This window comes from Aphelocoma coerulescens, chromosome 26 (genome assembly GCF_041296385.1).
Source record: "Aphelocoma coerulescens isolate FSJ_1873_10779 chromosome 26, UR_Acoe_1.0, whole genome shotgun sequence".
NCBI lineage: Eukaryota > Metazoa > Chordata > Aves > Passeriformes > Corvidae > Aphelocoma > Aphelocoma coerulescens.
The window spans coordinates 6,017,501-6,044,859 of record NC_091039.1 but is presented as its reverse complement, the minus strand read 5'-3'; the positions used below and the strand labels follow the sequence as shown (position 1 = coordinate 6,044,859).

The window sequence follows — 27,359 nt, the reverse complement described above, 5'->3', positions numbered from 1 at the left end:
AATTACTTCGGCCAGGCTGGCCGCGGTGACACACGGGGCAGGGGACGGGGACAGCGGTGGCACCCCCGGGGCACCCTTGGGATGCGGCAAACCAGCCCCAAACAGAAGACAGAGGGACATCCTGCTGTGCCACGCCGGGTGCCCCTCGGCCCCGCGGCTCTGCAGCCTGTCCCTCGATGTCCCCGCTGAGTGCACCAATCTCTGCATGTGCCCCACGAGCGTCCCCGTGCCCGGCGGCCCCAGCCCGGCGTGTCCCGCTCCCCCACTCCCTGTCCCCCGCGCTTATCCCGGTGCCGGGGGCGGCCGGGAGCGCAGCTGCGGCTCTTACATAAAGCGCAATTAGCGGCGGGCAGGGAGGCCTGAATGGAATTAAGGAATTCCTGAATTCCTGCCGGGCTGACGTCAAAGCTGCGCCTCCCGCACAAAGGGGGCCCTCAGGAGCCCCCCTGACCCCGCCGGGAGAACGCGAGTCCTCAGGGAGCCCCGCGCCGCACATGCCATGCGGGAATTGTCACCAACGTCACCAGCGGCTCCCGGCGCGGGATTTGCTGGCTCGCAGCTCCCCCTTGCTGGGCATGGGAAGGTGCCAGTGGCCTCCTGTGCCAGCGGCTCGCCCATCAGAGCGGGGCTCGGCCTGGGGAGCGGCAGGGTGCTGGAGGGGCAGCGGGGATGGCACTCCTGGCTGGCACGACCCTGCTCGCTGGGGCTGGAGGGAGGGGAGCGGAGGAGTGGACAGCTGGACATGGGGCCGTGAGCAAGAGATCCCGAAATTCCCACAGGGATGGGATCGCCCCGGCTGGAGGAGCTCTCTCGCTGCCCCAAGAGTGGGGCCTCCTCCGGCTGCTGCCAAGGAGGTCACAGGGGCTGGGCAGTGCCAGGACATGCTGTGAATGTCCCCGAGTGTCACAGGCGGCGGGCGGGGTGGTGGCAGGGTTCACACGTGTGGGGCTCCTGCCCCCAAACCTCCTCCGCTTCACGGCGATTGCGGGACAGCACGAGGGGTACAAAGAGTTTTAACTAAAACCGGGTCAGTTCGGATGGGATGGAGGGAAGGCGTTTCCTAAAGAGAGGGTGGGGAGGCCCTGGAATGGAATTCCCAGAAAAGCTGTGGCTGTCCCAGGGGAGTGTTCAAAGCCAGGTTATGGGGTTTGGAGCACCCTGGGACAGTGTGAGGTGTCCCTGCCCATGGATGTGGCACTGGATGGGCTTTAAGGTCCCCTCCGACCCAAACCATCCTGTGACGTCACGACCGCTGACGCTGCGCTGCGGGCAGGAAGGGGTTAATGCGTTAATTTGGGCGGGTGACCCCACCCCGGGTCCCGCCCGTGCCCCTGCCCCTGCCCGGCGTTCAGGGAAGATGCTCCGGAGCGGCTCCGGGATCTGCGGCGGGGACCGGGGGCCCCCCTGCGGCCGCATCCCCGCATCCCCGCATCCCGCATCCCCGCATCCCCGCATCCCCGCATCCCCTTCCCTTCCCTTCCCTTCCCTTCCCTTCCCTTCCCTTCCCTTCCCTTCCCTTCCCTTCCCTTCCCTTCCCTTCCCTTCCCTTCCCTTCCCTTCCCTTCCCTTCCCTTCCCTTCCCTTCCCTTCCCTTCCCTTCCCTTCCCTTCCCTTCCCTTCCCTTCCCGCATCCCCTTATCCCCTTCCCGCCGCCCCCTTTCCCCCTTCCCTTCCCCCTTTCCCCCTTCCCGCAGCCCCGTGCCCGCCCGGACGCTGATAACCCCCAGGACAGAGCTTTCCCCCCATCTCCTCCCTCCCTCCCTCCGGGCAGGGCCGGCGGGGTTGGAGCAGCTGCAGCCCCGCGCTCCCGGTCTGGGCTCAGGCGGAGCCAGGCAGGGCACAGAGCCGAGTTTAGGGGATTTTGAATTGAGTTACTCACGGTTTTGTTCCTCCTGTGGGGTCAGGGCTGACCTGGTGCTGGCTGCACCTGGCTGGGATGAGGCAGAGGAGGGAATTCTGCTGGAGCTGAGGGTGGGACAGATCCCCCAGCTCTGGGCAAGCCCCCCAGGCTCAGGTGACCACTCCCTCCGCAGAGGACTGCCCTGGGTGTCACCTGCAGCAGCGGGAGCTCCCGGGAGCCTCCCCAAAGCTCTGCCCTGTCCATCCCTGTGCATCCCACCTGGGCACGGCCCTGCTCCTGCCCTGGGGCTCGGCTGAGCCTTGTCTTTGATACCAAACCTTTATCACCTCCCAGCTGTGATGCTCAGGCTGCGCTGGTGTGAGAGGCGATGCTCAAGCACTGAGGGAACGGCTGCACAGTGCCAGAGGGCAGGGTTAGATGGGATTTGGGGATGAAATCCTTCCCTGTGAGGGGCTGGGATGGAATTCCCAGAGAAGCTGTGGCTGCCTCTCGATCCCTGGAAGTGTCCCAGGCCAGGCTGGATGGGGTTTGGAGCAGCCCTGGGATGGTGGGAGGTGTCCCATGGCAGGGGGTGGCACTGGCTGAGCTTTAAGGTCCCTTCCTGTGGGGGGTCACAGGAGGGCTCGGCTTGGCCCTGGGAACACAGAGGGACCCCCAACCCTCCCAAACACCCTGTGCCAGCCCTGGGAATCACCACGGCAAAGGTTTGGGGCCAAATTCTCACCTGAGGCCAAGCAGTTCAGGGCCTCAGAGCGAGTGGAGCAGCTCCCGTTTGCAGCAGAGGAGGCCCTGGCTGTGCAGGTATTTTATATATATATTTATATATGTGTGTGTGTATCGATATATTACATAAATATATAGGTATGAAATAATTTAAGAACCACCCAAGACAGCATGCTGTGCTCCGGGGTGGGGCTGGGGGGGCTGGGGGGCAGCCGCTCCCCCTCCTCCCCCTGCCCCACCAGCTTTGATTCACAAATGGAAACAGAGTCTGGAGTTAAATTAAAAACCACGCACACGCACACGACACGGGGCAGAGGCTGGAAGAGTCCAGGTGTCCCTGAAGAGATCGGATCAACTAAAGCCAAAGAGTCGGGAAGTCAAGAAATGGAACCAGCAGGGAGGTGGTGCCTGTGCCCGTGCTGAGTGCCCTGGGTGTGCCCAGCCCCCCGTGGGGACACCAGGGCGGTGTCACAGCCCCGCTGTGTCCTGGCTGGGCTGTGCTGGGCGTGGCAGAGGCTGGTGGGACGTGTGTGTCCTGCTGTGTTTGCCCCGGACCCGCGGCCTCCATCTCCACCTGCTTCGCTTTCGCTCCGTCCCAGGACTTTTTGCCCCCTTGGTTGTCCAGGCCGAAAGGGAAAATCCTGCCCCAATGAACTCGTCTCCTCTCCTCTCCCTGCTGGGAGTTCTCACAGAGCCAGGTTTGGTCCAGCTCAATCCTTCCCACCAACTGAAGACCCCTGGAGAAGATCTCCTTCCCAGGGACTTCAGGCTGACCTTTAAAAAACCACCCAAAACCCCTCATAAAAACCCAGAAATCACCGGTGCCTTCCAAAACTCCTCCTCGCTCCCCATCCCACCCTTCCCAAACATCCCCGAGGGCCGATGGATCCCAGATCCAGGTGACTGCTGTGGAGGGCTGGGAAAGCAGCCGAACCGAGCGTGCGGAGAAGGCTTTGGACCCTCATCCCCCTGTCCCTCTCCTCGTCGGGAAACAAAAACCCCCCGGATCTGCGGATCAGCTGGGGAGCAGGACGTGCTCCAGGAAGTAGCTGATGGAGTCCCAGTGCTTCCAGAGGAAGAAGAGGAAGAGGACGAGCAGGGCGGTGCTGAGGATGCGCATGCGGGTCTTCATGAGCGGCGTGATGAAGTTGGCGATGGTGGAGACGAAGACGAGCAGCACGGCCATGAGGGCCAGGATGACGTTGATGAACTTGCCCAGCAGCGCCCGGGCGTTGGCGTTCTCCACCCCCTCCAGCTGCACCACCTGCTGCTGCTGCTGCTGCAGCTCCAGCTTGGTCACCCGCGTCAGGCACGACTCCACGGCCTCCTGCCGGGGGACAGCGGTGGCAGCGCATCCAGGGGTGTCCCCTGAGGGGTTCGGTGCCTCCCCGGGGGTCCCGGGGCTCGCTGCTGGGCTGGGGAAGGGCTGGGTGCTGCGGGACTGGGCCGGCCCACACGTGGCTTGTCACAGCCCCGTGATGTGGTCACCCAGAGCTGGAGCACAGCAGGAGGGCAGGGAGTCGCTGCGTACAGGGGCATGGGAGTGACAGGACAAGGGGGAATGGGTTCCCAGTGGAAGATGGGATTTTGGGATGAAATCCCTCCCTGTGAGGGTGGGGAGGGGCTGGGATGGAATTCCCAGAGAAGCTGTGGCTGCCCCTGGATCCCTGGCAGTGTCCAAGGCCGGGTTGGAGCAGCTTGGGATAGTGGAAGGTGTCCCTGCCCATGGCAGGGGGTGGCACTGGGTGGGATTTAAGGTGCCTCCAACCCAAACCAGTCTGGGATTCCCTGGTTCTGGGGACAAGGTTTAGTGACCTGCTCCTTGCTGTGACAGCACCGCAGGGACAACCTGGAGGCTGCTGGGAGAAGGAATCCCATTCCCCCACCCTCCTTCCCAGCCCAGGGTCTGTCCCTCACCCCATGGCTGGAGGGAGCAGAGGGGGGCTGAGCTTTCCCACAGCCCTACCTGGATGTCCCGTGCCCTCTCGTAGGACTGGTAGGCCACCTTCTCCTCCATGCTGGCCAGCTCCTGCTTCAGGTTGGTCATCTCGTTCTGGTGCAGCTCCGTGAGGTCGTTCAGCTGCTCCTCCAGGCGCTCGTACCTGCGCAGGGCAGCTGGGCTGGGACATCTCCCCGACACCCCCCGGCACTGGGGACACCACCCAGCCCCTCCGACCCTCCCCTGCTTGTGGGAAAACATCTCAAGGTCCTCCACGGAGGTCTGGCAGTGAGGAGAGCTGCAGCTCCCCGTGTCTCTTGGCTGGATGAGCCCAGGAGAGCGGCTTGTGGTGCCCACAGAGCCACCCCGGGTGACACCTCCCCTGGCAGCCGCCCGTCCCTACCTGTAGCGCTCCTCCTGCAAGCACTGGGTCATGTAGGTGTAATCCCGCTGCAGCTGGGCCTTGAGGTCCTCCATGGAGTCCTCCAGGTGGGACTGGCTGTCCTTGATCTCCCGCAGCTCCTCCAGGATGGTGTCGAAGTTGTTGTGGTGGCTGTCCAGCGTGTTGGACTTGGGGCTCCCCAAGCCGCCGGGCCCCGCCCCTGAGTTGCTGCCACCAGCGGAGCCCGAGGTGGCACTGGAGCACTCGTCATCGCTGCCGTACTTGGGGCTGGACACCAGGGTGGCACTGCCGCTCAGCGCCCGGGAGGCCTCCTCGGGGTGCCCGTCGTCCAGCGTGTCCTTCAGGTGGGCGATGTTGTCGGCGCTGCCGAACTTGTTGCGGATCAGGCTGGCGAACTCCCGCGGCTTGGACACCACGGCCGTGTGGGTGGCCTGGGACAGCCCCGAGAGCCCCCCCTTGACCCCTTCCACCACGCCCCCGCTGAAGCCGCTGATGCTGGAGCGGACGTTGGCGCCCACATCCTTCAGCCCTTGGTGCATGTCCCGGAAAACATCCTTGGGCTGGCGGGAGGGGCCGTTCTGCTCGATCTCCTTCAGCTTCTTGTGGTAGTGCTCCAACTTCTTGTGCAGCTGCGCGATGGTCTGCGCCGACTTCTGGTTCTTCTTCTCGAACACCTGCTTGATGCGCGACGCCTGCTGCTTGTCGGCGTTGTTGGCCAGCTTCAGGTACTCGGCCACGTTGTCATCCCGCGCCTCCTGCTCGATCTTGATCTGCTCCGTGATCTTGAGGATCTTCTGGTGCAGGTGCTCGATGGCGGCTTTGGTGCGGTGAGGGTCGGGGGTGCCATCGGGCACGTCCAGGCACACGGGGCCGTCGGCGTCGCCGTGCCCGGCGCCCGAGGGCAGGTTCAGGGTGGTCACGTCGCCCTTGTCCAGCTGGAGGAGAAGAAAAAGGAGGGGGATGCTCAGGGGAGGGAGGAAAAACCCCAGGAGGGAACTGGGCTTGGGATGTGGAGGGAGAGGCGAGAACTGGGTGGGGGAATAATTAACCAGAGAGGCTGGGGAGTTTTCCAGTTGGTTGGAGATTTCCCAGCCACGGCACCGCTGCTGGAATCCCAGGAATACACCAGTGAAAGAGCACAGCAGCCAGTTCAGGGCTGGATTTTCCCAGTGGGTTTCGGCAAGGAGCAGCCACTGACTCTGCTTTTCCACCCTCACCTTGTGCAGAGATGGGAACTGGGATTTCTCCAGCCAGCCAGGGAAAAGGGGTGAGGAAAACCAGGAATCATCACCAAATCTCCCCCCAAAGCAGCGCAGAGCAGGAGGATCGAGCAACCCAGAGGTATTTCGGTCCTGCTTTTAGCCTGGATGCACCCCAAAGTTGTCCAGCCCAAGAGAAACTGCCCTCACCCCAATTTGTGGGGCACTGGGGAACAGCTCCTGCTCCCAGCGCTGCAGCTGCAGGGACTCCTCTGCTTTTCCGAGCTCCCTCACCTGGCAGTGCCCAGCTCCTGTTGCAAACACCAGCTGCCACCGCAGGAAATCTGGACAAACGCCAAAATTCCATTTCACAGATGGCAAAACTGGAGCTTTGGGAGAGGAAATCACTCGCCTGAAGCCACGTTTGCAGAGCCTGGATGGCAAGCCAGGCCCTGCCTCGTGCTCTCCATCCTGGACATGCTGCTTGCCCAGTTGGGAAAAACGAAAAACAACAAAAAAAAATCCCCTAAATCTTCCCAGTTGCTGGGTTTTAAATGCAGATTCTTATGCAAAATCCCCCCCCCGGTTGTGTAAATGGCTCCTGGCTTCTAATTAAGAGCTGCTTGAAAGTTAAATACCCTTGGCAGATCTGGATAATTTCTCATTTCCATCCCACTTTCCCCGAATGACCCTTTAATAGGGATAATGCTGCGGGATCACGTTGGGAGTGCGTTATCACCAGGAAACGCCGGCTGCAGGAGGGGAGGAATGTTCTCTCGAGATGCTGCTTGGGAACGCTCCCGTCTGGAGCAGGGGCTTGGAAAAGCCAGGGCCCTGCTGTTCCCTTCCATCTCCTCCTTTCCCTGTTGTTCGTGTCCTGCTGGGAGTCTGGGGGCGTTGGGATTTCAGCTCAGCTTCCCCCAAGCTGCTCCCCAAGGCTTTTCCTCTCTCCTCGCTGCTGCGGTGATGGAGCAAGGGCCAGAGGGTGAGAGGAAAAGGCTGATCCCAGCTGGATGGGCTCAGGCTGGAGTGGCAATTTTTAAAAAACAAAATCCAAGTCATAACAAACTTGCGGTTTTCAGACCTCACTCCCAGGCTATTTTTAGGCTGGGCTCTCCACGGAGGGTTTTGCTTTGGTTCCTTATCGAGAGGCAGAAATTAGGAACGGCAGGAAACAGATTTTTTGCCCAGATTTTGTGCAATTCTCTGGGCAGAGAAGGGAAAAAGTGACCGTGGCAAAGGAAAAGGCAGCTCTGGAGAGGCTGAAATGGGAAACACCCACTGGGGAGGGGAGGGGAAAAGTTGCTCAAGCCCTGTTTCCAAAGAGGGAGGTGCCCTCTGTAAAGCCAATCTTTGGGACTGGGAAACGGGAGGTTTATATGGGATATTGGGAAGGAATTCCTGACTGGGAGGGTGGGGAGGGCTGGGCTGGAATTCCCAGAGAATCCGTGGCTGCTCCATCCCTGGAAGCATCCACGGCCAGGTTGGAGCAGCCTGGGATGGTGGAAGGTGTCCCTGCACAGGGCAGGGGTGGCACTGGATGGGTTTTAAGGCCCCTCCTAACCCAAACCGCTCCACAATTCCACGATTTATCCACGGGATTACATCTGGGAGGGCAGGATGGGTAGGGAAGAGCAGGGACCCAGTGCTGAGCTCAAATCCTGCCCCTGCTCTCTGCCATGCCGGGGGAAAGGCACATCAGGTTATGGCTTTGAAAACAACCCCCCAAAAAAAGCCTGGATGTGGATCCCTGTGGCATTAACGGGCCCTGCCTGCTAAATCCCAGCCAGCCCAAATGACTGCGCAGGGGATTTAACGGGGGGATTACGGAAAGCCACACTTTCCCTACATGCAGCAAACCCTCTGGAAGGCACAGCCCGATGAAAACGATGTTTCCCAGCGCTTGTTTTCCAAGGCAGGCCGGGAAGGGCAGAGCCGGGGCTGATGTGGGATGCGGGAGGAATGCAGGACGCGGGCAGGGAAATCATTCTTATCAACAGAGCTGAGCCCAGGAGAGCTGAGACAGGCAAAAGGCTCGAGCTAATGAGCTGAGCAAACAGCACTTAGAGGGCTGCAGCCGGGCACAACTATGCAGTGCTGGGTTCCTTGGTGCTGCAGCTCGGATGGAACCGAGCCCAGGTGGCAGGTGAGCAGCTCGGGGCCGTGGCTGTCCCAGCACATCCGCGCCTGGATTTAACCCCGTTCTTCAGAAATTGCACAATTATTGCAAAGTTCAGAGCAAAGCCCCGGAGGCGCTGACATCACCCCCGGAACTGCTCTGTTTTCCACGCCCTGCAGCCCACTGGGAAGCGCCGTGGATGAGCCGTGGCCGCATCCGCCCCGAGCGAGGACTCGCCCTACAAAGTGCCACCGTGATTCCTGGCTGGAATCCATCACGGGGACAAAACAGCCGTGGGAAGGACCACGGGCACCTTCCAGCATGGAAAAAACAACGAGTGCCACCGAGCTGTCAAGAGATGCCAAATCCAGGGCAGATCCAGGGAGCTGCTGCCCTGATCCCTCAGCTCCGCAGCACAAGTGTCACCGTGCCCGAGGCACTTGGTGGCCACTGGGGAGAGGCCACGGCCAGCATAGAAATGCAGGTGTGTGGGAGACGTCGGGAGGGGGATTTTGGGGCAGCTATTTCATGTGGCTCCTGTTCCTCAGAGCGCTTTTCCAGCACAGCATCCTCTGAGCCGGGGACCGCCCGGCGTTACCAGGGACACCCCGAGCGTCCTGTCCCGCTCCCCACACAGGCTCCCAGCCCTGTGCCGAGCCGAGCCGAGCTGTTATTCCCACCAGACCCACCTCAGGTGTTGAAAATAGCAGCAGGAGCCCTGACTCACACTTCCCACCCTCCTTCCGAGCCCGTGGCACCACCCGGGGCCGGCAGTGCCGTGTCCCCCTCTGTGCCACCCCTGGCTGGGCACAGCGGGCTGGCAGCAGCTCCCTCCTCATTCCCAGCCTGACAATAATTTTCCTTACATAACGCAGGGATTAACGTTCAGGCTTCCAGCTGCACTGGAGTTTCCCACCGAGCACAGGCGGTGCTGGGGGGGGTTTCAGTCCCGGTTTCATTCCCTGAGGAACGGAGGTACCGAAAATTCCCCCGTGGGTCTCTCTACCCATCACCATCCTCCCTAGCATCTCATCCGAACCCCAAAAGCTGCCAGGACCTACCTCCATGGCGGGCAGGGCTGGGGTGCCCCAGGGCTAGTTGGCGTGGGCTGCCCGCCCGTGTCCCCGTGGTGTCCCCAGGGCTGGCAGCACTGCCCGGGCAGTGCCGGCTGCCATGGCAGGATTCCCGGCTGGGAAAGGCAGCAGCGGATGGCAGCGAAGTTTGGGGGAGCAGCAGGGAGGGAGAAGGAGTAGAAGCTTCCTGCAGACCCCGTCAGGGCTGGCCCCGCGTTCCCAGAGCGTTCCCGGAGCGTTCCCGGAGCGCTCCCGGCGCGTTCCCGGCGCGCAGGGACGGAGGCGCTGGCTCCGGCGGGATTGCCGACTCAGGAAATCTGCCCGAGCTGTTTACAGCTCGCAGCGAGCGCAGCTTTCAGGGCTGTAACGCAAAACCCCCCTCGTCCCCGTGCCGGGATATTCACACGCCTCCAGCCCCATACGCTGCCTGTGCCCTGACGCAGGAGGTCGGCACGGGCTGGTGTCATCTGCTGTGACACAGAGCGGGATAGAAAAGCCTGGGAGAGGCAGGGGGAGACATCCAGAAAGGAAAAACGCGAGTGGAAAACAGCCGAGGGAAAAAATCCAATCATCGAGCAAGGAGCTGGGCAGCCTGAGGGAGTTAAAAGCCGGGAATTGGCCACTCGTGCCAGCACCAGGAGGTGTCCTGGACCCGGACCTGGATCTGTCCCTGTCACCCCACGAGAGTGGGAAGGGAAAGGCTGCACTGACCCCATTGTGCCACAGAGCCGGCACAGAAAACACATCCAGCCACTGCCCAGAGAGTGGTGTGGAGATTCACAGCGGCTCCGGAGACGTTAAACAGGACAGATGGAAAGCAAGGAGGGATGGCCCCGAGCAGGCTCGGCTGCGTTTCTGCCAGGCCAGAGGAGCTGGGGAGGCACCAAGAAGGGGATGTGAACTGACTGTTTGACTCAGCCCCGACCTGTGGGGCTGCACCGAGCAGGGCTGGTGGGTCTGAGCAATTCGGGGAAGCAGAACGGAAGCGCAGAGCTTGTGCTGAGCCACAGCAAAGTCCTCAGCGTGTCTGAAACCTCGAACCCGCTGTGGCCAAGGACAGCGGGCTGGCTGAGCCCGGCTCCTTCGCCGCTCTCTGCTTTAGTTATTCCTCAAAAAAACCCCAACAGCAGCTTAGGAAGCGTTTGCAGGCGCCCTTTGAATGGTGCGAGCCGGACCCAGGAGCTGCCCGTGACCCAGATCCATGGTTAATGGGGCCGCCTGTGCTGCTCCCACAGCCAGGCCCCGCTCAGCCTGGCGCTGCCATCGCCTGCCGGGCTGTCCCCACACCCATCCGTGCCCTGGCAGTGCAGCCTGGCCCTTTGGGTGCACCCCGAGCTGTGTTGCCTTCAGCCCCCCCAGCACTGCCAGGCCCTCCGCGGCAGCGCTGGTGCCTGTGCCCGGCGTGCCCTCCCCACAGGACGGGCAGAAGGCAGAGCTGGAGCAGCCTGGCATGGCCCAGTGCTCGATGTGAAGCTGCCAGGCACCAAAATCCTCATCCCCTTCCAGCCCCAGCTCCCACGGCCGCGGCCCCGATCCCGTCCCGCGGCCCCGATCCCGTCCATCCCCACGGGCACCGGGAAACACAGATTCCCTGGTAAACTCAGCCCGGAGCCCAGCCGTGCCTACCATGCGGTGCTCAGCCGTGCCAGGGCAGGGTGAGGACGGGGCAGAGCTCCCTGCCGGTGCCAGACGGAGCCGCGGGGGCCGGGCGGTGACACCGCAGCGCTGCCCCCGGGAGCAGCCGGGGCTCCTCGGCTCTCTGGTGGGCAGGCGCTGCTCCTGGCCCATCCCTCTGATCCCAGGGGGTGGATTGAGCTGCCCGGCCAAGCCCCGGGCCGTGGATGCCTCTGGCATGACTCGGGGCAGATGACCAGGGCTGCTCAGCGTGGCTTTGGTGTCTGCCATAGCATCATCACTTCTCCTTTTAGCACAGGAGGCAGAGGTCACTTCCCATCGCTCTTCTGCTGTCTCAGCAGGGCAGGAAAATGACCCAGCTGCACAGGACACTGTGGAAAGCACCCTTCCCGCTTTCCATTTCCCTCTTTGAAGGTGCTGGGGCCGGCCCTGGAGCCCATCTGCTTCCCGCCGTGGTTTTTGGGGCTGCCAGGGGCTGGGAAGTGAGCGGTTCGCCCATCCTAGGGGGAACTGTGGTGTCCCCCACACCCCCTGCCAGCTCAGAGCCCCCCACAGACCCTGCCTGGCCTGTCCCTGGCCTTGGGGAAGGAGGGAGGAGCAGGAATTTCCCAGAGGAGGCTGATGGAGTGAGGACTTGATAAAGGCAGGGATGCTCAGGAAGAGCCCGTGCAGGCAGAACGCTGCAACGAGCCCTGGAGAGCATTTCTGTGCCTTATTGGGGACCTTGGGTGTTGGATTCCCAGGAAAACACCTGCTCCCAGCTCCCCAGCACGAGGGGAAGGCCAACAAATCACTGCAAACAACAAAGAGCGTCGCTGGTTATCTCCCCAGCCCAGCGAGGTGGAGCAGCAGGGCAGCATCTCCCCTGCCAAGGGCACAGACTCCCTTCCCCAGGATGCAAAACCCTTCCCAGCATAGGAAAAATGGGAATTCTGCAAGGGAATTACCCCAGAGGTTGGTGTCAGACTCCCCAGCATCCTCACCCCCCGCAGCTGTTTTTCAGGCCTGACTGCACGAGGCAAATTTATAAATAAATAAGTAAATAAATAAATAAACAAATGCCAGCTCCCGTGCGAAGGAAATCCCTGGATTTTCCACAGAATCCCAGCAGATTTGGTGCGTGCTGGTGCTGGGCAGTGCAGGATCCAGCTACCAAATCCTGGGCTGAGCCCCAGATGGGTCCCCTTGTGCTGCCACACGAACACAGGGCAGACCTGGGGCTTGGGCTTTGCTTTCCCTGGGGCTGGGCTTGGCACAGAGAAGTGGGAATTAAAACCAGCAGGAAAACCCTCCTTGAATGGGCTGGGAAAACTGCATCTGGATTGTTGGGATGCTGATAGAGGTGAAGATCTGCCAAATCCAGCGCTCCTTAGCATCCCATTCCCGAGTGGATTTGGCGTCTGGAGCAAGCAGCTTCTTGGCCTCCTCCCGCAGGTACCGCCCTGCTCCTCACCCCTTATCCCTGCACATCCCACATCTGGAAATCTGGAATCTGGAAAGGGGAGCAGAGGGGGAGAATACTCACAGAGATGCCCAGCAGAGAATTTAAGAGCAGAATCCTTTTCCCAGGGCAAGACTCGGGAGGGTCGCTCCTGTGGAGCGCGGGGCCGGAGCTGCGGGAAGCAGCCGGATCCTCTCCCTCTGTCATGGCCAAGGAGCCCGAGGAACAAAGGATTTGCAGCCAAGAATGAGCAGCACAGGCTGGGGGGGAGCCCAGGGGAGCAGGAACAGGCTGGGAGCCACGGGGCTGATCCCAATCCTCCGACTGTGCCGGGAGAACAAACAGCACCACCAGCGCTGCGGGCCCGGCTGCTTCCCAAAGGGAACAAACACAAACAGCTGCCACTGTTCCTGGTCCCTGTTGGAGCTGGGATGGTGCCACCATCCTACAGGGCTCAGGGCACTCGGTGGAGGGTGGCTGTACAGCTGGAAAGATCCCAGGATTCTCCCTTGGGAAGTTCCTGTGCCTCCGTGCCCGTCCACGCCACGCCAAACCCGGCATTTCCTAATTCCACACCACATCCTCCAAGCTGGGCACCGTCCCTTGTGCCCTGGGCTCACAGGTCACAGCAAGGGACGCCTCTGAAGGGACAATTCAGTGCCCCCCCCATCGTGGGTGAAGCCATTCAGGGCCCTGCCTGTGCTTGGAGAATATTTGGGAAAATTCCCGCTGTTGTTTTTGCCGGAGGGAGTAACCCCAGGAGCTCCAGCACTCGCTGGGTGACACAGCTCCGAACCCACCCAGCAACTCCAGCAGGGTTTGTGCAGCCGGGGGGGATTTTTGGGAGCTTCTGCATGGAGGATTTGAGGCGGAAGCAGGGAGAGGCTGAGCCGCAGCCCCAGCAAGGTGAGGACTCACAAACAGGACCCTCATCCGGACTCTGGAGCCAAATCCCGCTCCCAGCCCAGAGCAGCAGGGATGGCCTGGAGGGATCACGGTGTGCACACAAACCCTGCGCCCCAAATCCTGCCCGGCACCCCGGGCATCCACCCCCAAATCCCCCGGGATCGCGGCGCTGCCTGCCGGGAGCGGGAGCTGCTGGTGGGCTGCAATCAACAGCCATATGTCACCGAGGCTGAGGAACACGATGTCTTCTTCGCTGAGGGGTGAATCAGTACCCGAGTCTGATATTCTTCTCCTCCTGAATTAATTAAGCAGCAATCTCGGGTGTCTTTGTCTTTCCAGCTATTATCTGCTCGTTCCAAAGCGCTCCCGCAAGCGCCATCCCAGCGGGAGCGCGGGAATGACTGCGGGGAACAAGCTCCCAGCCTTGGCTCACGGACTCCTTCCCCTGCCACACGTGGGGAGACTGAGGTGGGAAGTGGGAAGTGGGAGCTCACCTGGACTCTCACACCTCTGATTCCATTTGCAGCCCAGGTCAGGAGTTCCCCCCCCAAAAAAACCCTGGCACTTGTAGGATCTCCGCACCCCGGTGCTCCCCAGATCACCCCCTTGGGATCCGGGTGCCAAAGGGATGTGCCGGGGGCTGGGGGGTGCAGGGAGGGCAGCTTTACACCACTCCCTCTGTTCCCTTTTGCCTGTTTCACCTCCTTCCCTGGGATTTGAACGGCAGAACTCGCCGGGAATTCAGGTGGGAGGGATCTGCCAGAAAATCCTCCTGAGATCCAAGACACTTCACCAAACTCACGGATGAGTTGGCTCTGGATTCCAGCTGGGGAAACCGAGGCAGCAAGCAAAGGAAAACTCCTGCCTGGGAAAATTCTGCCTGGCTTAGATGTGGGGCCAGAGTCCCTGTCCCTGTCCCAGTTATTGACTGAGCCCAGGTAACTGGAGCTGGAGGAGGCAGAAACCACATCCTCCCCCTGGAACCGACGGCGGTTGGATGCCAGGAGGGCCAGAGGGAGCCAGGGCCGAGCTGGACGTGCCCCAGGCAGGGAGCAGAGGCCTGAGCAGGGGACGTGAACTTTCCCTGACATCCCTGAGCCATCCCGCAGCCTCCCGGCCACCCCAAACCCCTCTGTCCCCACGGGCCACGGCCACCCCGGGGTGGGTGCTCAGAGACTCCGGGTTTCTCCCTGCTCCCTGTAATCCGTCTGGCCCTGATATAGCCGCTGACCGGGGGGGATCTAAATTTAGCGGGATGAATCCCGCCCTGTGTCCCGAGGGCTGATGCCCTTGAGGCAGAACGAAAGCAGGGCTGGGGCTGTAGGGACAGGTCCACACAGCCCCAGGACACTGTGGACACTCTCCTGCAGGGCTGGGGCAGGAACAGGGGCATGGAGAGAGGAGACTGGAGCAGGGGAATGGCACTCTTGGGCTGTGATCCCATAAACACGGGGGCTCACAGCTCAGGAGCCACCCCGAGGTGTGGCAGGAAGCCCCCCCTGCTCCCCTGTCCCCCCAGTGCCTCACAGGAGAAGCATCTGCTCCGGGAGGGGCACGGAGGGGGGGACAGGGCCGGCGGTGGCAGCTGGCGCTGTCACTTGCCAAGGGACACCGAGGGCAGCGAGCCCGACCGGGGTCCGGCCCCTCGCAGCCTGCGGGGGACACTCGGCGGGTCCAGAGCCGAGCACTTGCACTCGTGACACTTGTGACGGATCCACCCCTCGGGGGGGGGACGAGGGGAGAGGGCGGCCGGGAGCCCGCACGGACAGCCGGCCGGACAGCTGGACAGCCGGCCAGCAGGACAGCCGGCCAGCAGGACAGCCGGACAGCCGGACAGCCGGACAGCCGGACAGCAGGACAGCCGGACAGCCGGCCAGCCGGACAGCCGGACAGCAGGACAGCCGGACAGCCGGCCAGCGGCCCCGCTGCGGTAACGCCGCCCTCTAACGGCCACCGGCCCCGCCGCTCCCCCCGCGCCGCCCGTCCCCCCGCGGGGCCCCGGTGCCCAGGCGGGGCTCACCTGGACGTGGACCATGCCGCAGTCCCCGCAGTCCGTGCAGCTCCCCGGCAGCACCAGGCACAGCACCCCGCGGCCGCCCCGCTCCAGCTCCGGCCGCGCCGCCGGGGACCGCGGTCCCCCGGGGATGCTCTGCCCCGCCAGCACCGGACCGAGCCCCGGCTGCGGGGACACCCCCGGCCGCTGCTGCCCGCGCCGGGGCCTCGGCGGCCGCTGCGGCCGCTAATTCCCGTGCGCCCGCCTCTGCCTGGCGGGTCACCAGCAGGAGATTAGCGAGATCAGGAGAAAGCTCCCCAGCACGCTCCCGGCGCCGTGCGCCGTCCCTGCCGCCGCCTCCCCCGGCCCCAGCCGTGCCACTGTCACACGTGCCGCGAGCACGGCCCCGTGGGGAGCACCGGCAGCGGCCGCACGCTGCTCCCGACGCGGCGGGTACCCCCAAACGGGCCACCACCTTCGGGCGAACGAGAGCCGTGCTCCGTCAGGGTGTTTGGGATGCTCCCGACGCCGAGGAGATCCGTGTGGCACAGGGGAGAGCGAGAGGGTGTTTGGGGTTGCAGGGATGCTCCCGGCCGCTGGAACGCGCGGGCACTCTCTGACCACACGGCCCTTGGAGCAGAGCTGGCACCCAAACCCTCGGTCGCCACGGCCAGCGGGAGCCAGGGCACGGCCGGCTCACTCCAAACTCAGCCGCAGCTCTCGGCACGCACAAGGTGGGCACGGGGAGGGGTGGAAGGTTGGGGAGGGGGAAAATCACAAATCGCTGACCTGCAAAGGAAGGCTGGTCCCCAAGAAGGGCACCCCAAGAGGGGGTGACCCCTTGGCAGTGCTGCTTTTGGGGTAAACCATGAACCCCAGCCAGAACTGGCAGCCAGCACCAAAATCCCAGACTGTTCATGGTCCCACTGACCCCCTCGAGCCCCTCTGGCTGTCCCCTGTCACCACAGGCTGCTCCTGGGGGCAATTAGGGGGTGCAAGGGGGAAGAATTTTTGTGTGCCAGGCCCTGGCGGGGTCCATAGGGTGAGGAACCAGTGCAGGAGAAGGGAGAACTGCAGGAATTAATTAATTAAAAAAAAAAAAATTAAAAGGAATAAAGAATAATCTACAGCTGTTCCAAAAGCATTTGGTGAGGCTGAGGGATCCATCCAGCGTCTGCTCCTCATGGAAGGGGTGGAAAATCCAGCATGAAATTTGTGTGTGTGTGTGGAGGGGGGTGGGGAAACGGCTCCCGTGGGGCTTCCAGAGGGAGGGGAAACAGGGAGGAGGTGCCAGATCCCAGGGGACAAGGCAGGGATGATGCCAAGCCCCCGCTCTGGGAGCCACCCAGCCATCCCTGAGGAAAAGGAGCTGGTTTGCTGCAGGCAGCAGGCTCAGGGCTTCCTGAGGGCTCCTGGAAAAATAATCCGGCACGGGAATATCACACGGCTCGTGTTTCTCTAAATAAGTCATTTTTCCACTGCCTCACAAAGGTGTTGGCTCTCTTCTTATTACTCTTTGTGTCATATGCAGTTAATTATTCATCCCCTTTCTGTGCTGCTCCGGGAGCGGACTCGGATCTGCTCTGCTCTTCCTCCCTCTGGACGCTTCTGCCCCAGCGGGATCGAAGCTTTGGCCGTAATCCCAGTGGGATTGGGATCCTGGCAAGGCAGTGCCACGGGCCACGCCCCAGAGGAGGCCACGAGGGAGGAATTTTGGCTTTGGATGCTCAAATGATCAACCTGATGCTGCTGCATGGCTTTATCCGGGTGGGACATTCCAGAGGGGAGGAGCAGGAACTGCCAGGGAAGGGTTGGGGTGTCCTGATTTGCTCACAGCGAAGTGGGGAGAGGAGATTCTGGGCAGCTCCTTGGAAAGCTGCTGGTACAGAGACATTTTTATCCCCTGGGACACGATTCCCACGTCCCTGCTGGAGCCTGCCTGGCCATCTCCCCATCCCGAGCTTTGCCAATTCCCTGCTGGGACTTTTGGGTCCCAAAAAAGAAGGTTCCTCATAGCCCTGAGAGCTGCAGGGAGCAGCTTCAGGGTGTGGAACCCCCCCGAGCTCTGAAGGCCAAGGGGAGAAGCCAACAGGGAGAATCCCCCCGGCTCCCAGAGCAGCTCCCACTGCCTGTCCCTCGAACTCAGCCAGTGCTAATTGGGCTGTTGCATAATTAATGGCACTAAACACTAGATGGAAACACCATCCTGTCCACCAGCCTGGTTTCAAAATCACTTGGGATGGGACCAAATCGCAGCCGCCCGGCTGAACCCTGGAGGCGCCTTTGGACCGTCCCATCCCATGGGAACAGAGTCGTGCCAGGCCCTTTTTTCTCTCCCTCAAATCCCGCTCCGGGAATTCTGTCCCTGCCTTCAATTCCCCACAAGAGAAGCATCAATTCCAGCAGCTCCAGACACGAGTGGTTCCCAGGGGCTGCCACCACTGCCTGGTGCCACCAGCACTGCCCCAAGGGACAACCTCATCCCGATGGAATTCTGGGGTGCTCTGCACCCAGCCCCACCCTGGCTCCCTGCTCTGTTCTCATGCCCCCCTAACCCCGGTGCAGCCACAGAATCCCAGCATCACTGAGGCTGGAAAATCCCTGCAGGATCATCGAGTCCAAGCTGTGCCCGACCCCCACCCTGAGCACTGAGTGCCACGTCCAGGTGACACCTCCAGGGATGGGCACTCCAAACCTCCCTGGGCAGCCCCTTTCAGCACCTAATCACTATTCAGAGGAAGAATTTCCTCCTGATATCCAACCCAAACCTCTTGAGGCACAGATTGAGGTGACATCCTCCTGTCCCATCACCATTCTGTGAGAGCAGAGCCCGACCCCACCCCGGCTACACCCCCCCCCCCTCAGGGAAATACAGAGCGCCAGAAAATCCCCCCAGACCCTCCTTCCCTCCAGAATAAACCCCCCCCAGCGCCCCCTCACCCCTACCTTATCCGCCAGGCCCTCGGTGTCCTCGGTGAGCAGGTAGACAGCCCCGCTCTCGGCCAGCAGGATGGCCGTGTCCGTGGTGGACGACGACCTGGGCCTGCCCTGGTGCTGATGCAGGATGGCCGTGAGGCCGCTGTCCTGGGGGGCCTTGCGCCCGAGGTGGGGGCTGCCCTTCTGGGGCTCCAGGGAGCCGCTCTTGGCGCGGCGGCTGCCGCTGTGCAGGCTGGTGCCGCGCTTGATGGACGGCCGCGAGCGGATCTGCTGCAGCACGCGGTTGAAGGCGGTGGGCCGGGCCGGGAGGTCGTGCAGGGACACGGCGTAGGACACGCGGTGCATCTCCGGGGAGCGCTCCTTCTCGTCCGGGGACTCGTGGTCCGAGGCGCCGTGGGGCGGCGGCCCCGAGTCCTGCGAGTTCTGCTGCTCCCGCTCCCGCGAGCGCCGGCGGCTGTGGAAAAGGTGCTTCAGGCCGTGGCCGAACATGGAGCCCTCGGAGAGCTGCTGGATTTTCTGCGGGAGAAGGGAGGGAACGGCTCCTGTTAGGCTGCGGTGCCCCGCCGACGGTGCCCACGCTCGCCCCGAGCCCAAATCGAGGCTTCGAGAGCTTCCAGAGGGCTCTGGGGACCCCCCTGGAGCAGCCCAGAGGGATCCGTGGAAGGGAACTGCAGCTCTGCTGCCAGCACGTGTTGTAGGATGGGAATGTTTACATGGGAAGTAGGAAATATTAGGGGGGATGTTGGAAATAATAAATCTTAGCGCTTGGAAATATGAAATATTAGTGGAAATATTGGAAATACAAAGTGTTAGTGGCCATTTGATGACCCCACAGAGCATGGTGGTTTGGGCTGGCTCGGGCTGGCGTTCCAGCTGCTCTCCATGAGCTCCAGGAAGGGGCTTTTCCCTGTGGGATTTTCCATGGCCCACGGCTGGCCTCACCCCCGGGCGTGAAACCACAGCTGGTGGCCCTGTGCCACCAAATCCAGTCCAAACTGGGCAACCACTGGTTTCCAGCAGGACACGGGGACAGGCTGCTCCCCTGAGGACCCCCAGCTCTCCCTTTCCCAGGAAACACACCGGAGGCTCCCGGGAATCGGGCGGAGGCCAAGTCATGAATATGGATGGTGGAACAGATCCTTCTCCCGATTACGGCCGGGTCAGCCTGGCCAGGGTTCCACTGGAACACCCAGATTTACATCCCGGGAGATTTTGTGAGGTGGATCAGGGGCAGCAACTTCCAGCATCTCCGAAGGGCTCAGCGCATCCCACAGCCCAGATCCCTGCTCCAGCACGGCTCCTGGGCGGCGAATCAACGATTTGGGATAAGAAAAAATCCTCTCCCTCCTGAAGCAGCCTCTGGCAGGAGCTGGAGGATCACAAGGCACGATCCTGACCCGCTTTTGGAGTCACCACCCTGTGAGGATGCCAGTCCTGACCCTGCTGACGTCCGGGGCCACCTCACCTCTGCTTTCCTGCAGCAGGGACTGTCCCCAGGGATGCTGTTCCCGTTTATTCCTGCTCCCAAACCAGCGGGACCCGGGATCTCCTCAGAGCCCCAGCGGATACTCAGGAAAAACTCCGGATTTTGGGAAAGCTGTGACGTTCCAGACTTGACCTCCAGGAGCTACAGACAGAGGAGGAGCTCATGGCCACACAGAACGGGCTCCTTCTCCCAAAAATCCCAAACAAAGTCCGAACCCACCATTCTCACCACACCCAGAACACTGACAAGGGATCAGCAATGGGATCCTGTGTCCCCAAACTCCGCAGGCAAAGCCTTTCATCCTTCCCTGAGCCACTCACAACGCAAATCTCCGTCCTTTTAGGCTTTTCCTAGGAAATACATAACAAATCTCCGGTGCTGAATCGCTTCTCGAGGAAATAACCATTTAAATTTTATTCTATTTATAGGGTCTCTATGGAAACAGAGGCAGCATTGGAGAGGTAATAACTCCAAACCCCCAGATTCCTCCCATCGAGGGCACCGCAGACCCCTCAGAGGCACAGCCAGAGCTGCAGAAGGTCCAAGTGAAAAGAAACAACCAACTCCCTTCCCCGAGGGAGATGAAAACAAACTAAAAGCGGAGCTGGCAGGAAAGGAGGGCAGATTTTTCCCCCTCCTGGCAGCAGCAGCTGGAGGTGGGAGCCAGATGCCCTCAGGGCTCCTCGGTCCAACAGCTCCTCCCGAGCGAAATTCACCTTTCCCAACAGAAATTCACCTTTCCCAACAGAAATTCACCTTTCCCAACAAACTCTCCTCAGGCCCTTTCCAAGTTTTCCTGAAAGAGGCTTTCAGGGGCTCGGCAGGCACGGGATCTGCATGGGAAAGAGGAGGGAAGGAAGGAGGGATTCCAGCTCTGCTGCTCCATCAACAGCTTGGCAAGCTCAGAGCGTGTCTGCATTGAGGGGCTGGGAGTGGTGGCCACAAACGAGTCCTTTGCTGCTGCAAAAGCTCTGTTTTCTCGTGTTTTCCCAGGATATTCCTGTGCTTCCCAAGCAGAGGCATTTTCCTGGCACGGAACCGCTCGTGGCTCGGAGCAGAGGCTATTTTGGAACAGCCATTGCTTAATAACCGAGGCAATGGACACAGCTTAATTGCTCAGCTGTGAAACACCGAGGGGAATCCAAAAATATCTTTATTTCTTTGGACTCTCTCATCAGCACAGCCACGCTCTGCTGCTTGGTGCTGGGGACTCGTTTTTACGGACTTCAAAGCCCCTGCTCCAGGTCCCACTGCACCGAGAAGAGCTGGAAAAATCCCATTTTAGCCCAACCTGGGATATCTTGCAGGAAAACTGGCACTTGGATGAGGGTTTGGGACTCTCTGGCAATACCTGGCCGTGCCAGGCTCTCCAGGGTGTTTTTCCTGCTGCTGCCACCCAGCCTGAGACCTCCCAGCTCCTCTCCAAACAGCTCCCCAGCTCTGCCCCACACCCAAACCCCCCTCCTCGGCTTTCAGACGGACACACGAGGAGAGGATCTGGTTGCCACGACCTTCCAGCTCGGCCCCAAGCTGTGAAATCCTGCTTGATGGTTAGGATTATTAATTATTCATTATTCATTATTTACATCCCCGGCCCGCCCAGAGGCTCCAGCCAAGGCTCTGCAGCTCTTCGGAGAACAACACAAACACGTGGGGAAGCCTCATCCCCTCCCACCCCATCCCATCCCTCAGCATTCCATATTTTAGGGCACGGGGGCGAGGCCACAGCCCCCAAAGAGCAGCAGGATCCCGGCAGATCCTGGGTGGGGTTCCCGGTCCTGCTGCTGCTGCTTCTCCAGCTGATTCTCCTCTGGAAGCACCAAGAGGGTCCTGCCACCACCCAGCACCCCCCAGGCAGGCGGGGGGACAGGGTCAGGGCTGTCCCCAAGGGGGGAGAAGCAGCCCGGCTCGGCCCCGTCCCTCGGAGCATCCCGAGCTGCCGCTCCTCCCGCTGAAAACGCGGGGATGTTGTGAAATGGCAAAGAAAGAACTCCCCCACAGGCGCTGCTGCTCCCGGGGACAGCGCGAGAGCACCGGCATGTGACAAACGTTAGTCATGCTGGGCACCCGGAGTGCCTGGGAATGCTTGGGAATATCGGGATGCGCGGCCCAGGAGTGGGAATGCTCTGGGGAATATCGGGATGCACTGGCCAGGAGTGGGAATGCTCTGGGGAATGACACAGAATTCACTTGCCCAGGTGTGGGAATGCTCTCAGGAATAACGGGATGCACGGCCCAGGAGTGGGAATGCTCTGGGGAATAACACAGAATTCACTGGCCAGGTGTGGGAATGCTCTGGGGAATAACGGGATGCACAGCCCAGGAGTGGGAATGCTCTGGGGAATATCGGGATGCACGGCTCAGGAGTGGGAATGCTCTGGGGAATGACACAGAATTCACTTGCCCAGGAGTGGGAATGCTTGGGAATAACACAGAATTCACTGGCCAGGAGTGGGAATGCTCTGGGGGACATCGGGATGCACAGCCCAGGAGTGGGAATGCTCTCAGGAATAACGGGATGCACAGCCCAGGAGTGGGAATGCTCTCAGGAATATTGGGATGCACGGCCCAGGAGTGGGAATGCTCTGGGGAATATCGGGATGCACGGCTCAGGAGTGGGAATGCTCTGAGGAATGACACAGAATTCACTTGCCCAGGTGTGGGAATGCTCTCAGGAATAACGGGATGCACGGCCCAGGAGTGGGAATGCTCTGGGGAATATCGGGATGCACAGCCAAGGAGTGGGAATGCTTGGGAATATCGGGATGCACGGTTCAGGAGTGGGAATGCTCTGGGGAATGACACAGAATTCACTTGCCCAGGAGTGGGAATGCTTGGGTATAACACAGAATTCACTAGCCAGGTGTGGGAATGCTCTCAGGACTATCAGAATGCACTGGCCAGGAGTGGGAATGCTCTGGGGGACATCGGGATGCACAGCCCAGGAGTGGGAATGCTCTCAGGAATAACGGGATGCACAGCCCAGGAGTGGGAATGCTCTCAGGAATATTGGGATGCACGGCCCAGGAGTGGGAATGCTTGGGAATATCGGGATGCACGGCCCAGGAGTGGGAATGCTTGGGAATATCGGGATGCACGGCTCAGGAGTGGGAATGCTCTGGGGAATAACACAGAATTCACTAGCCAGGTGTGGGAATGCTTGGGAATAACGGGATGCACTGGCCAGGAGTGGGAATGCTCTCAGGAATGACACAGAATTCACGGCCCAGGAGTGGGAATGCTCTTGGGAGTAGCAGGGAATGCCCTGCCCAGGTGTGGCCCTGCCCAGGGGGTGCAGATCCCTGAGAGCTCCGGATCCCAGCTGGCATCTGCAGGTGGCACCTCTGCCGCCAGCTGTGCCAGCTGTGCCCCTGGGGAACAACCAGCGGGCGGCCTCTGCCACGGCTGCCGCCTCTGCGGGGATGCTGAGAGCCGGGATTTGGTGGGAAGCAAGGATGGAAATCCTGAGGGATGGGATCTGGGAGGGCTGGGATCAGAGGCACGGAGCAGCCACACCCCCACGAGCCTGTTTCTGCTGGGATGCACCGAGAGGAGCCCGGGAAGGCCCAGCATCCCATCCTTGGATCCAGGGAAGCCCCAGCATCCCATCCTTGGATCCAGGGAAGCCCCAGCATCCCATCCTTGGATCCTGGGAAGGCCCAGCATCCCATCCTTGGGTCCAGGGAAGGCCCAGCATCCATCCCATCCTTGGATCCTGGGAAGGCCCAGCATCCATCCCATCCTTGGATCCTGGGAAGGCCAAGCATCCATCCCATCCTTGGATCCAGGGAAGCCCCAGCATCCCATCCTTGGATCCAGGGAAGGCCCAGCATCCATCCCATCCTTGGATCCTGGGAAGGCCCAGCATCCATCCCATCCTTGGATCCTGGGAAGGCCCAGCATCCATCCCATCCTTGGATCCTGGGAAGGCCCAGCATCCATCCCATCCTTGGATCCCGGGAAGGCCCAGCATCCATCCCGCCCTCGGATCCCAGGAAGGCCCAGCATCCCATCCTTGGATCCCGGGAAGCCCTAGCATCCCATCCTTGGATCTTGCCCCTTGGCTGTGCCTGGCACAAACTCCATGGAATATCCAGCCTGGAAGGATGCTCTGTGTCCCTGCGGATCCGGGAGGTGCAGCTGCACAGCTGGAGACCACCTGAGGTCCTTTCCAGCAGCCTGGGAGCTTTGGAAGTGCGATTCCCTATGGGAATGATGGATGTGGCTGCTCCAGAGATCGCTCTGCTCTGCTCAGCTCTGACAACAGCTCGAGCCCAGAGCCACAGGGGAGCCAGCTCACCTTGGCAGCGTCCTTTCCATGCCAAAATGCGCCTGGGAACTGTTCGTGCCAGGGATTAAACAGAAACGCGCCGAGGGTTTGGAATAGGGACCGTGCTGAAGGAAAGTTCTCATCCTCCCTGCACTGCCATGGCTGGGATGGTGAATCCCACCCGGAGGTCTCCACCCCCACATCCATCCCTTCCCAGCAAGGGATTTCCAAAAATATAATCCAGCTGAGTGGGGTTGATGTGCTGGGAGGAACTGGGAGGTTAAAGCTCCACCCCGTCCCCTGCAGCCACCCCTGTCCCAACCCCGCTGCTCCTGAGGTGGGACCTCCCCTCCTCCTTCATCTCCCCCCTCCTCAGGAGAGGCTCCCCAGCTGCACAAAGCCCTGCAGAAGTTTTTTGCCCATGGATTTCGGGCTTGGATCAGGCCCTGGGAACAGGGCAGAGCTTAGGCCAATGCCTCCGGGTTCCTGCTGATCCCGGCTTTTGGGTTCAGGAGCTGTAAAGACCAAAATCGTGAACCAGGAGAGGGTCAGGCTTCAACCTCCACCCCTGGGCCAGATGAAACTACTGGGGAAAACAGAGATCCAGGGAAAAGCCTTGGCTCAGGGGAAGTGGGATGGGAGCGAGCTGTGGTGGGACTGCAGCCACGAGGAGCTGGGAGTCTCCTCCTGCAGCGTTTTGGACGGATCCCGTCCCTCCCGCAGGAATCCCTGCCACCAATGCATTCCTGAGCAGAGCTGCCACACACCAGCTCTGCTCCTGGCCACAGCTTATTTTTTCCCCTCTGTTTCCCTAACGGAGCCCTGGCTGTTGGCAGAGGAGCTGGAGCCAGGGCTGGGGAAGGCAGAGCTGCCACGGATCTGCCGGAGTGCGGGGACGGAGATGACACGAGGCAGGCTGCTGTTTCCAGGGTGCCACCTCAAATCCATCTTCAGCTGGCATGGAAGAAGAGTTTACTCTGATCCTTCCCCATCCACGGCAACAGGAGTCTGTGGGTTTGGGGACCAAGCACCAGCTTGAACCCACCCCACCAGCAGCGCCAGAGGGGGGTTGGGGCAGGAAAACTCTGATTTATCAAAGATGCCCCTCATTGTGGCAGCAGGGGTGAAGTGGCCGGCTCGTGGTGGCCGTGGCAGAGTGCCCAGTGCGGGCAGCAGCCAGCCCCAGCTCTTCCTGTGTTCTGCCGGCTTGAGGATTTATTCCATGCAGGTAATTAATTGCTGAGCTCCAAACGCATTAGAGGTGAGCACTGGGAGGGTGGCACAGCCAGCTCGATAAAATCAATGGCGTTTGGCCTTGGATGCTGCTGCTGGATGAGGCTGCGGAGCCGGGGGAGCTCCAGCTCCGGGCGGGATGTGCCAGCCCTGGAATGTTTGGGGTGGTGGGTGCAGCCGTGGGAAGCTGCAGCTCCTTTGGCCCCACATTCCCAGCCCTTTCCGAGCCTCTGTGCCCCAGGTGGGGCGGAGGAAGGACAGGGGTGGGAAACAACACCTTGGCTAAGCCAGGATGTGCCAAGCCACAACCCCATGGATCAGGGAATTAGGGAATCACAGAATCATGGAATGGTTTGGGTGGGGAGGGACCTTAAAGATCTTCTTGTTCCACCCCTTTCCCCACCTTCCACCATCCCAGGCTGCTCCAAGCCCCATCCAACCTGGCCTTGGACTTTTCCAGGAATCCACGGGCAGCCACAGCTTCTCTGGGAATTCTGTGCCAGGGCCTCCCAGCCCATGGACGTGCCTGGCCCTGGCTCTTCCCCTCACCAGCAAACCCAAAGCAGCGTCAGGAGCAGGAGCTGCTGCTGGGACATCGAGGACAAGGCCCCACGTGTGACCCCCAGCAGCCATGGGGCTCCTGGTGCTCAAAGCAGCCGAGTTTTCCTCTGGGAACAGGGACTTTATCTCCCGGCTGCCTTTCTGGAAGGGATGCCTTCCTGGCAGTCCTGGCCGTGCTTCTCGGCTTCCACGTGACCTTGACCGCGCCGGTGACACCTTCTAGGCCATGCAGCGAGGGGCTCCATCCTGGATCCCACGGCTGAGCAGGGACATTTCCCACTTTTTCCAGCTCTCTTTGAAACCAAGGAGTGGGAGCATCCCCTCCGTCCCAGCACAGCCTCTGAGCCGATCCCACTCTGCCCACGGCATTCCCACGCCTGCACACCCCGAAGTTCCACGCTGGGAATTCATCCCTGCGGGATAAAACACCGCCAGCGGGACCCTGTTGAGCAGCCGGGGGTCGGAGCTGCTTCTTTCCCAAAGCCAGAGGAATTCTGTGCCTGATTTCAGGCCGGACCCCCCCCTCCGGGATGGGCTCCGTCCCTCCCGCAGCGCTGCGGTGCCGCGGGATTTGTTCTCCTCATCCACCGGCCCCAGCCCCGAGGCCCGGCAGGAGCAGCCTCGGGGCCATTTCCACACCGTCACTTCCCGGTGCCGCAGCACCGGATCCTCCCGGAGCCTCCCCCCCACCCCGCCCCGCTCCCGGCAGGGATTTCCCGGGATCTGCGCAGCCCCTCTGCAGGGGGGCAGCCCCTAAACCCCCGTTCCCAGCCTGGGATTTCTTCATCCCAGGAGAAGCTCTGTCCCAGGAGTATCCCCGCTGCACGACCAGCCCCATGCTGGGACCAGCTTCATTCGAGGACCATCCCCATCCCGACCCCAGGAGCAGCCTCATCCCAGGAGCATCCTCATCCCAGGAGCATCCTCATCCCAGGAGCATCCTATTCCAGCAACATCCCCGTCCCAGGAGTGTCTCCATCCCTGGAGCATCCTCATCCAGCAGGATCCCCCGCAAAAGAACCAAGTCCCAATCCCAGGAGCATCCTAATCCCAGTAAAATCCCTGTAAAGGGACCATGCCCACGCCAGGAGCACCCTATTCCCGGGAGTACCATCATCCGGGAGCACCCCGTTCCCAGGAGCATCCCAGTCCGGGAGCGCGCCTATCCAGGAGCCATCCCGCATTCTCCAAGGTCACACCTGTAGGACCGGGGGGGTGGGGATGATGGCACCCCCGGGGTCCCTCGCACCGGTGACCCCGCTGGGATCTCACCGCACCGGCCACCACCGGGAACCCCCCCCGGCCGAGCCTCCGGGATCCTCCCGCGTCCCACCGGGATGCTCCCGCCGCTCACCTTCAGGTCGGGGGGCTTGGAGCGCGGCGGTGGCGGGACAGCGCCCGCCTCGGGGGCCGCCGCCGCCGCCTCGCCGGCCTTGCCCTCCATCACGCCGTGACCGGGCGACTCCCCCGCGGCGCCGGGATCCTCCTCGGGCTGCTGCAGCTCGTCCGACCGGCACCGCTTCATCCCGGGAGCGCCGTGCCCGCGGCGCGCGGGGGGCGCCTATGGCCGCGGCGGGGGG

General features: G+C 61.5%; 1 protein-coding gene and 1 long non-coding RNA gene across 4 annotated transcripts; one reads left to right on the top strand and one right to left on the bottom strand.

Moving 5' to 3' along the window:
* Positions 1–2,665: 2,665 nt before the first annotated feature.
* TMCC2 (transmembrane and coiled-coil domain family 2) lies at positions 2,666–27,359 on the bottom strand. Of its 3 annotated transcripts, XM_068995865.1 has the most exons (5): positions 27,134–27,359; positions 18,239–18,745; positions 4,927–5,861; positions 4,551–4,686; positions 2,666–3,911 (listed from the first exon to the last, which is right to left on the bottom strand). In XM_068995865.1, exons 1-5 carry the CDS (start codon positions 27,302–27,304, stop codon positions 3,600–3,602), a joined length of 2,061 nt encoding a protein of 686 aa, XP_068851966.1. In that variant the 5' UTR covers positions 27,305–27,359; the 3' UTR covers positions 2,666–3,599. The 3 variants fall into 3 exon arrangements, with proteins under 3 accessions (XP_068851966.1, XP_068851967.1, XP_068851968.1); XM_068995866.1 differs by lacking the exons at positions 18,239–18,745; positions 27,134–27,359 and adding an exon at positions 10,944–11,942; XM_068995867.1 differs by lacking the exons at positions 18,239–18,745; positions 27,134–27,359 and adding an exon at positions 9,306–9,906.
* Positions 5,649–6,548, top strand: LOC138098938 (uncharacterized). Its single transcript, XR_011146663.1, has 3 exons — positions 5,649–5,729; positions 6,153–6,267; positions 6,500–6,548. It is a non-coding gene; the product is annotated as an uncharacterized lncRNA (long non-coding RNA).

What these genes read in the sequence shown, in the direction of transcription:
- TMCC2 (XM_068995865.1), bottom strand. Translation starts at nt 27,304, where the DNA reads ATGAAGCGGTGCCGGTCGGACGAGCTGCAGCAGCCCGAGGAGGATCCC. An exon ending in CCAAGCCCCCCGACCTGAAG is followed by an intron (nt 18,746 to 27,133) that starts GTGAGCGGCGGG and finishes CTTCTCCCGCAG; the next exon opens with AAAATCCAGCAGCTCTCCGA. An exon ending in TTGCAGGAGGAGCGCTACAG is followed by an intron (nt 4,687 to 4,926) that starts GTAGGGACGGGC and finishes TGCCCTGCGCAG; the next exon opens with GTACGAGCGCCTGGAGGAGC.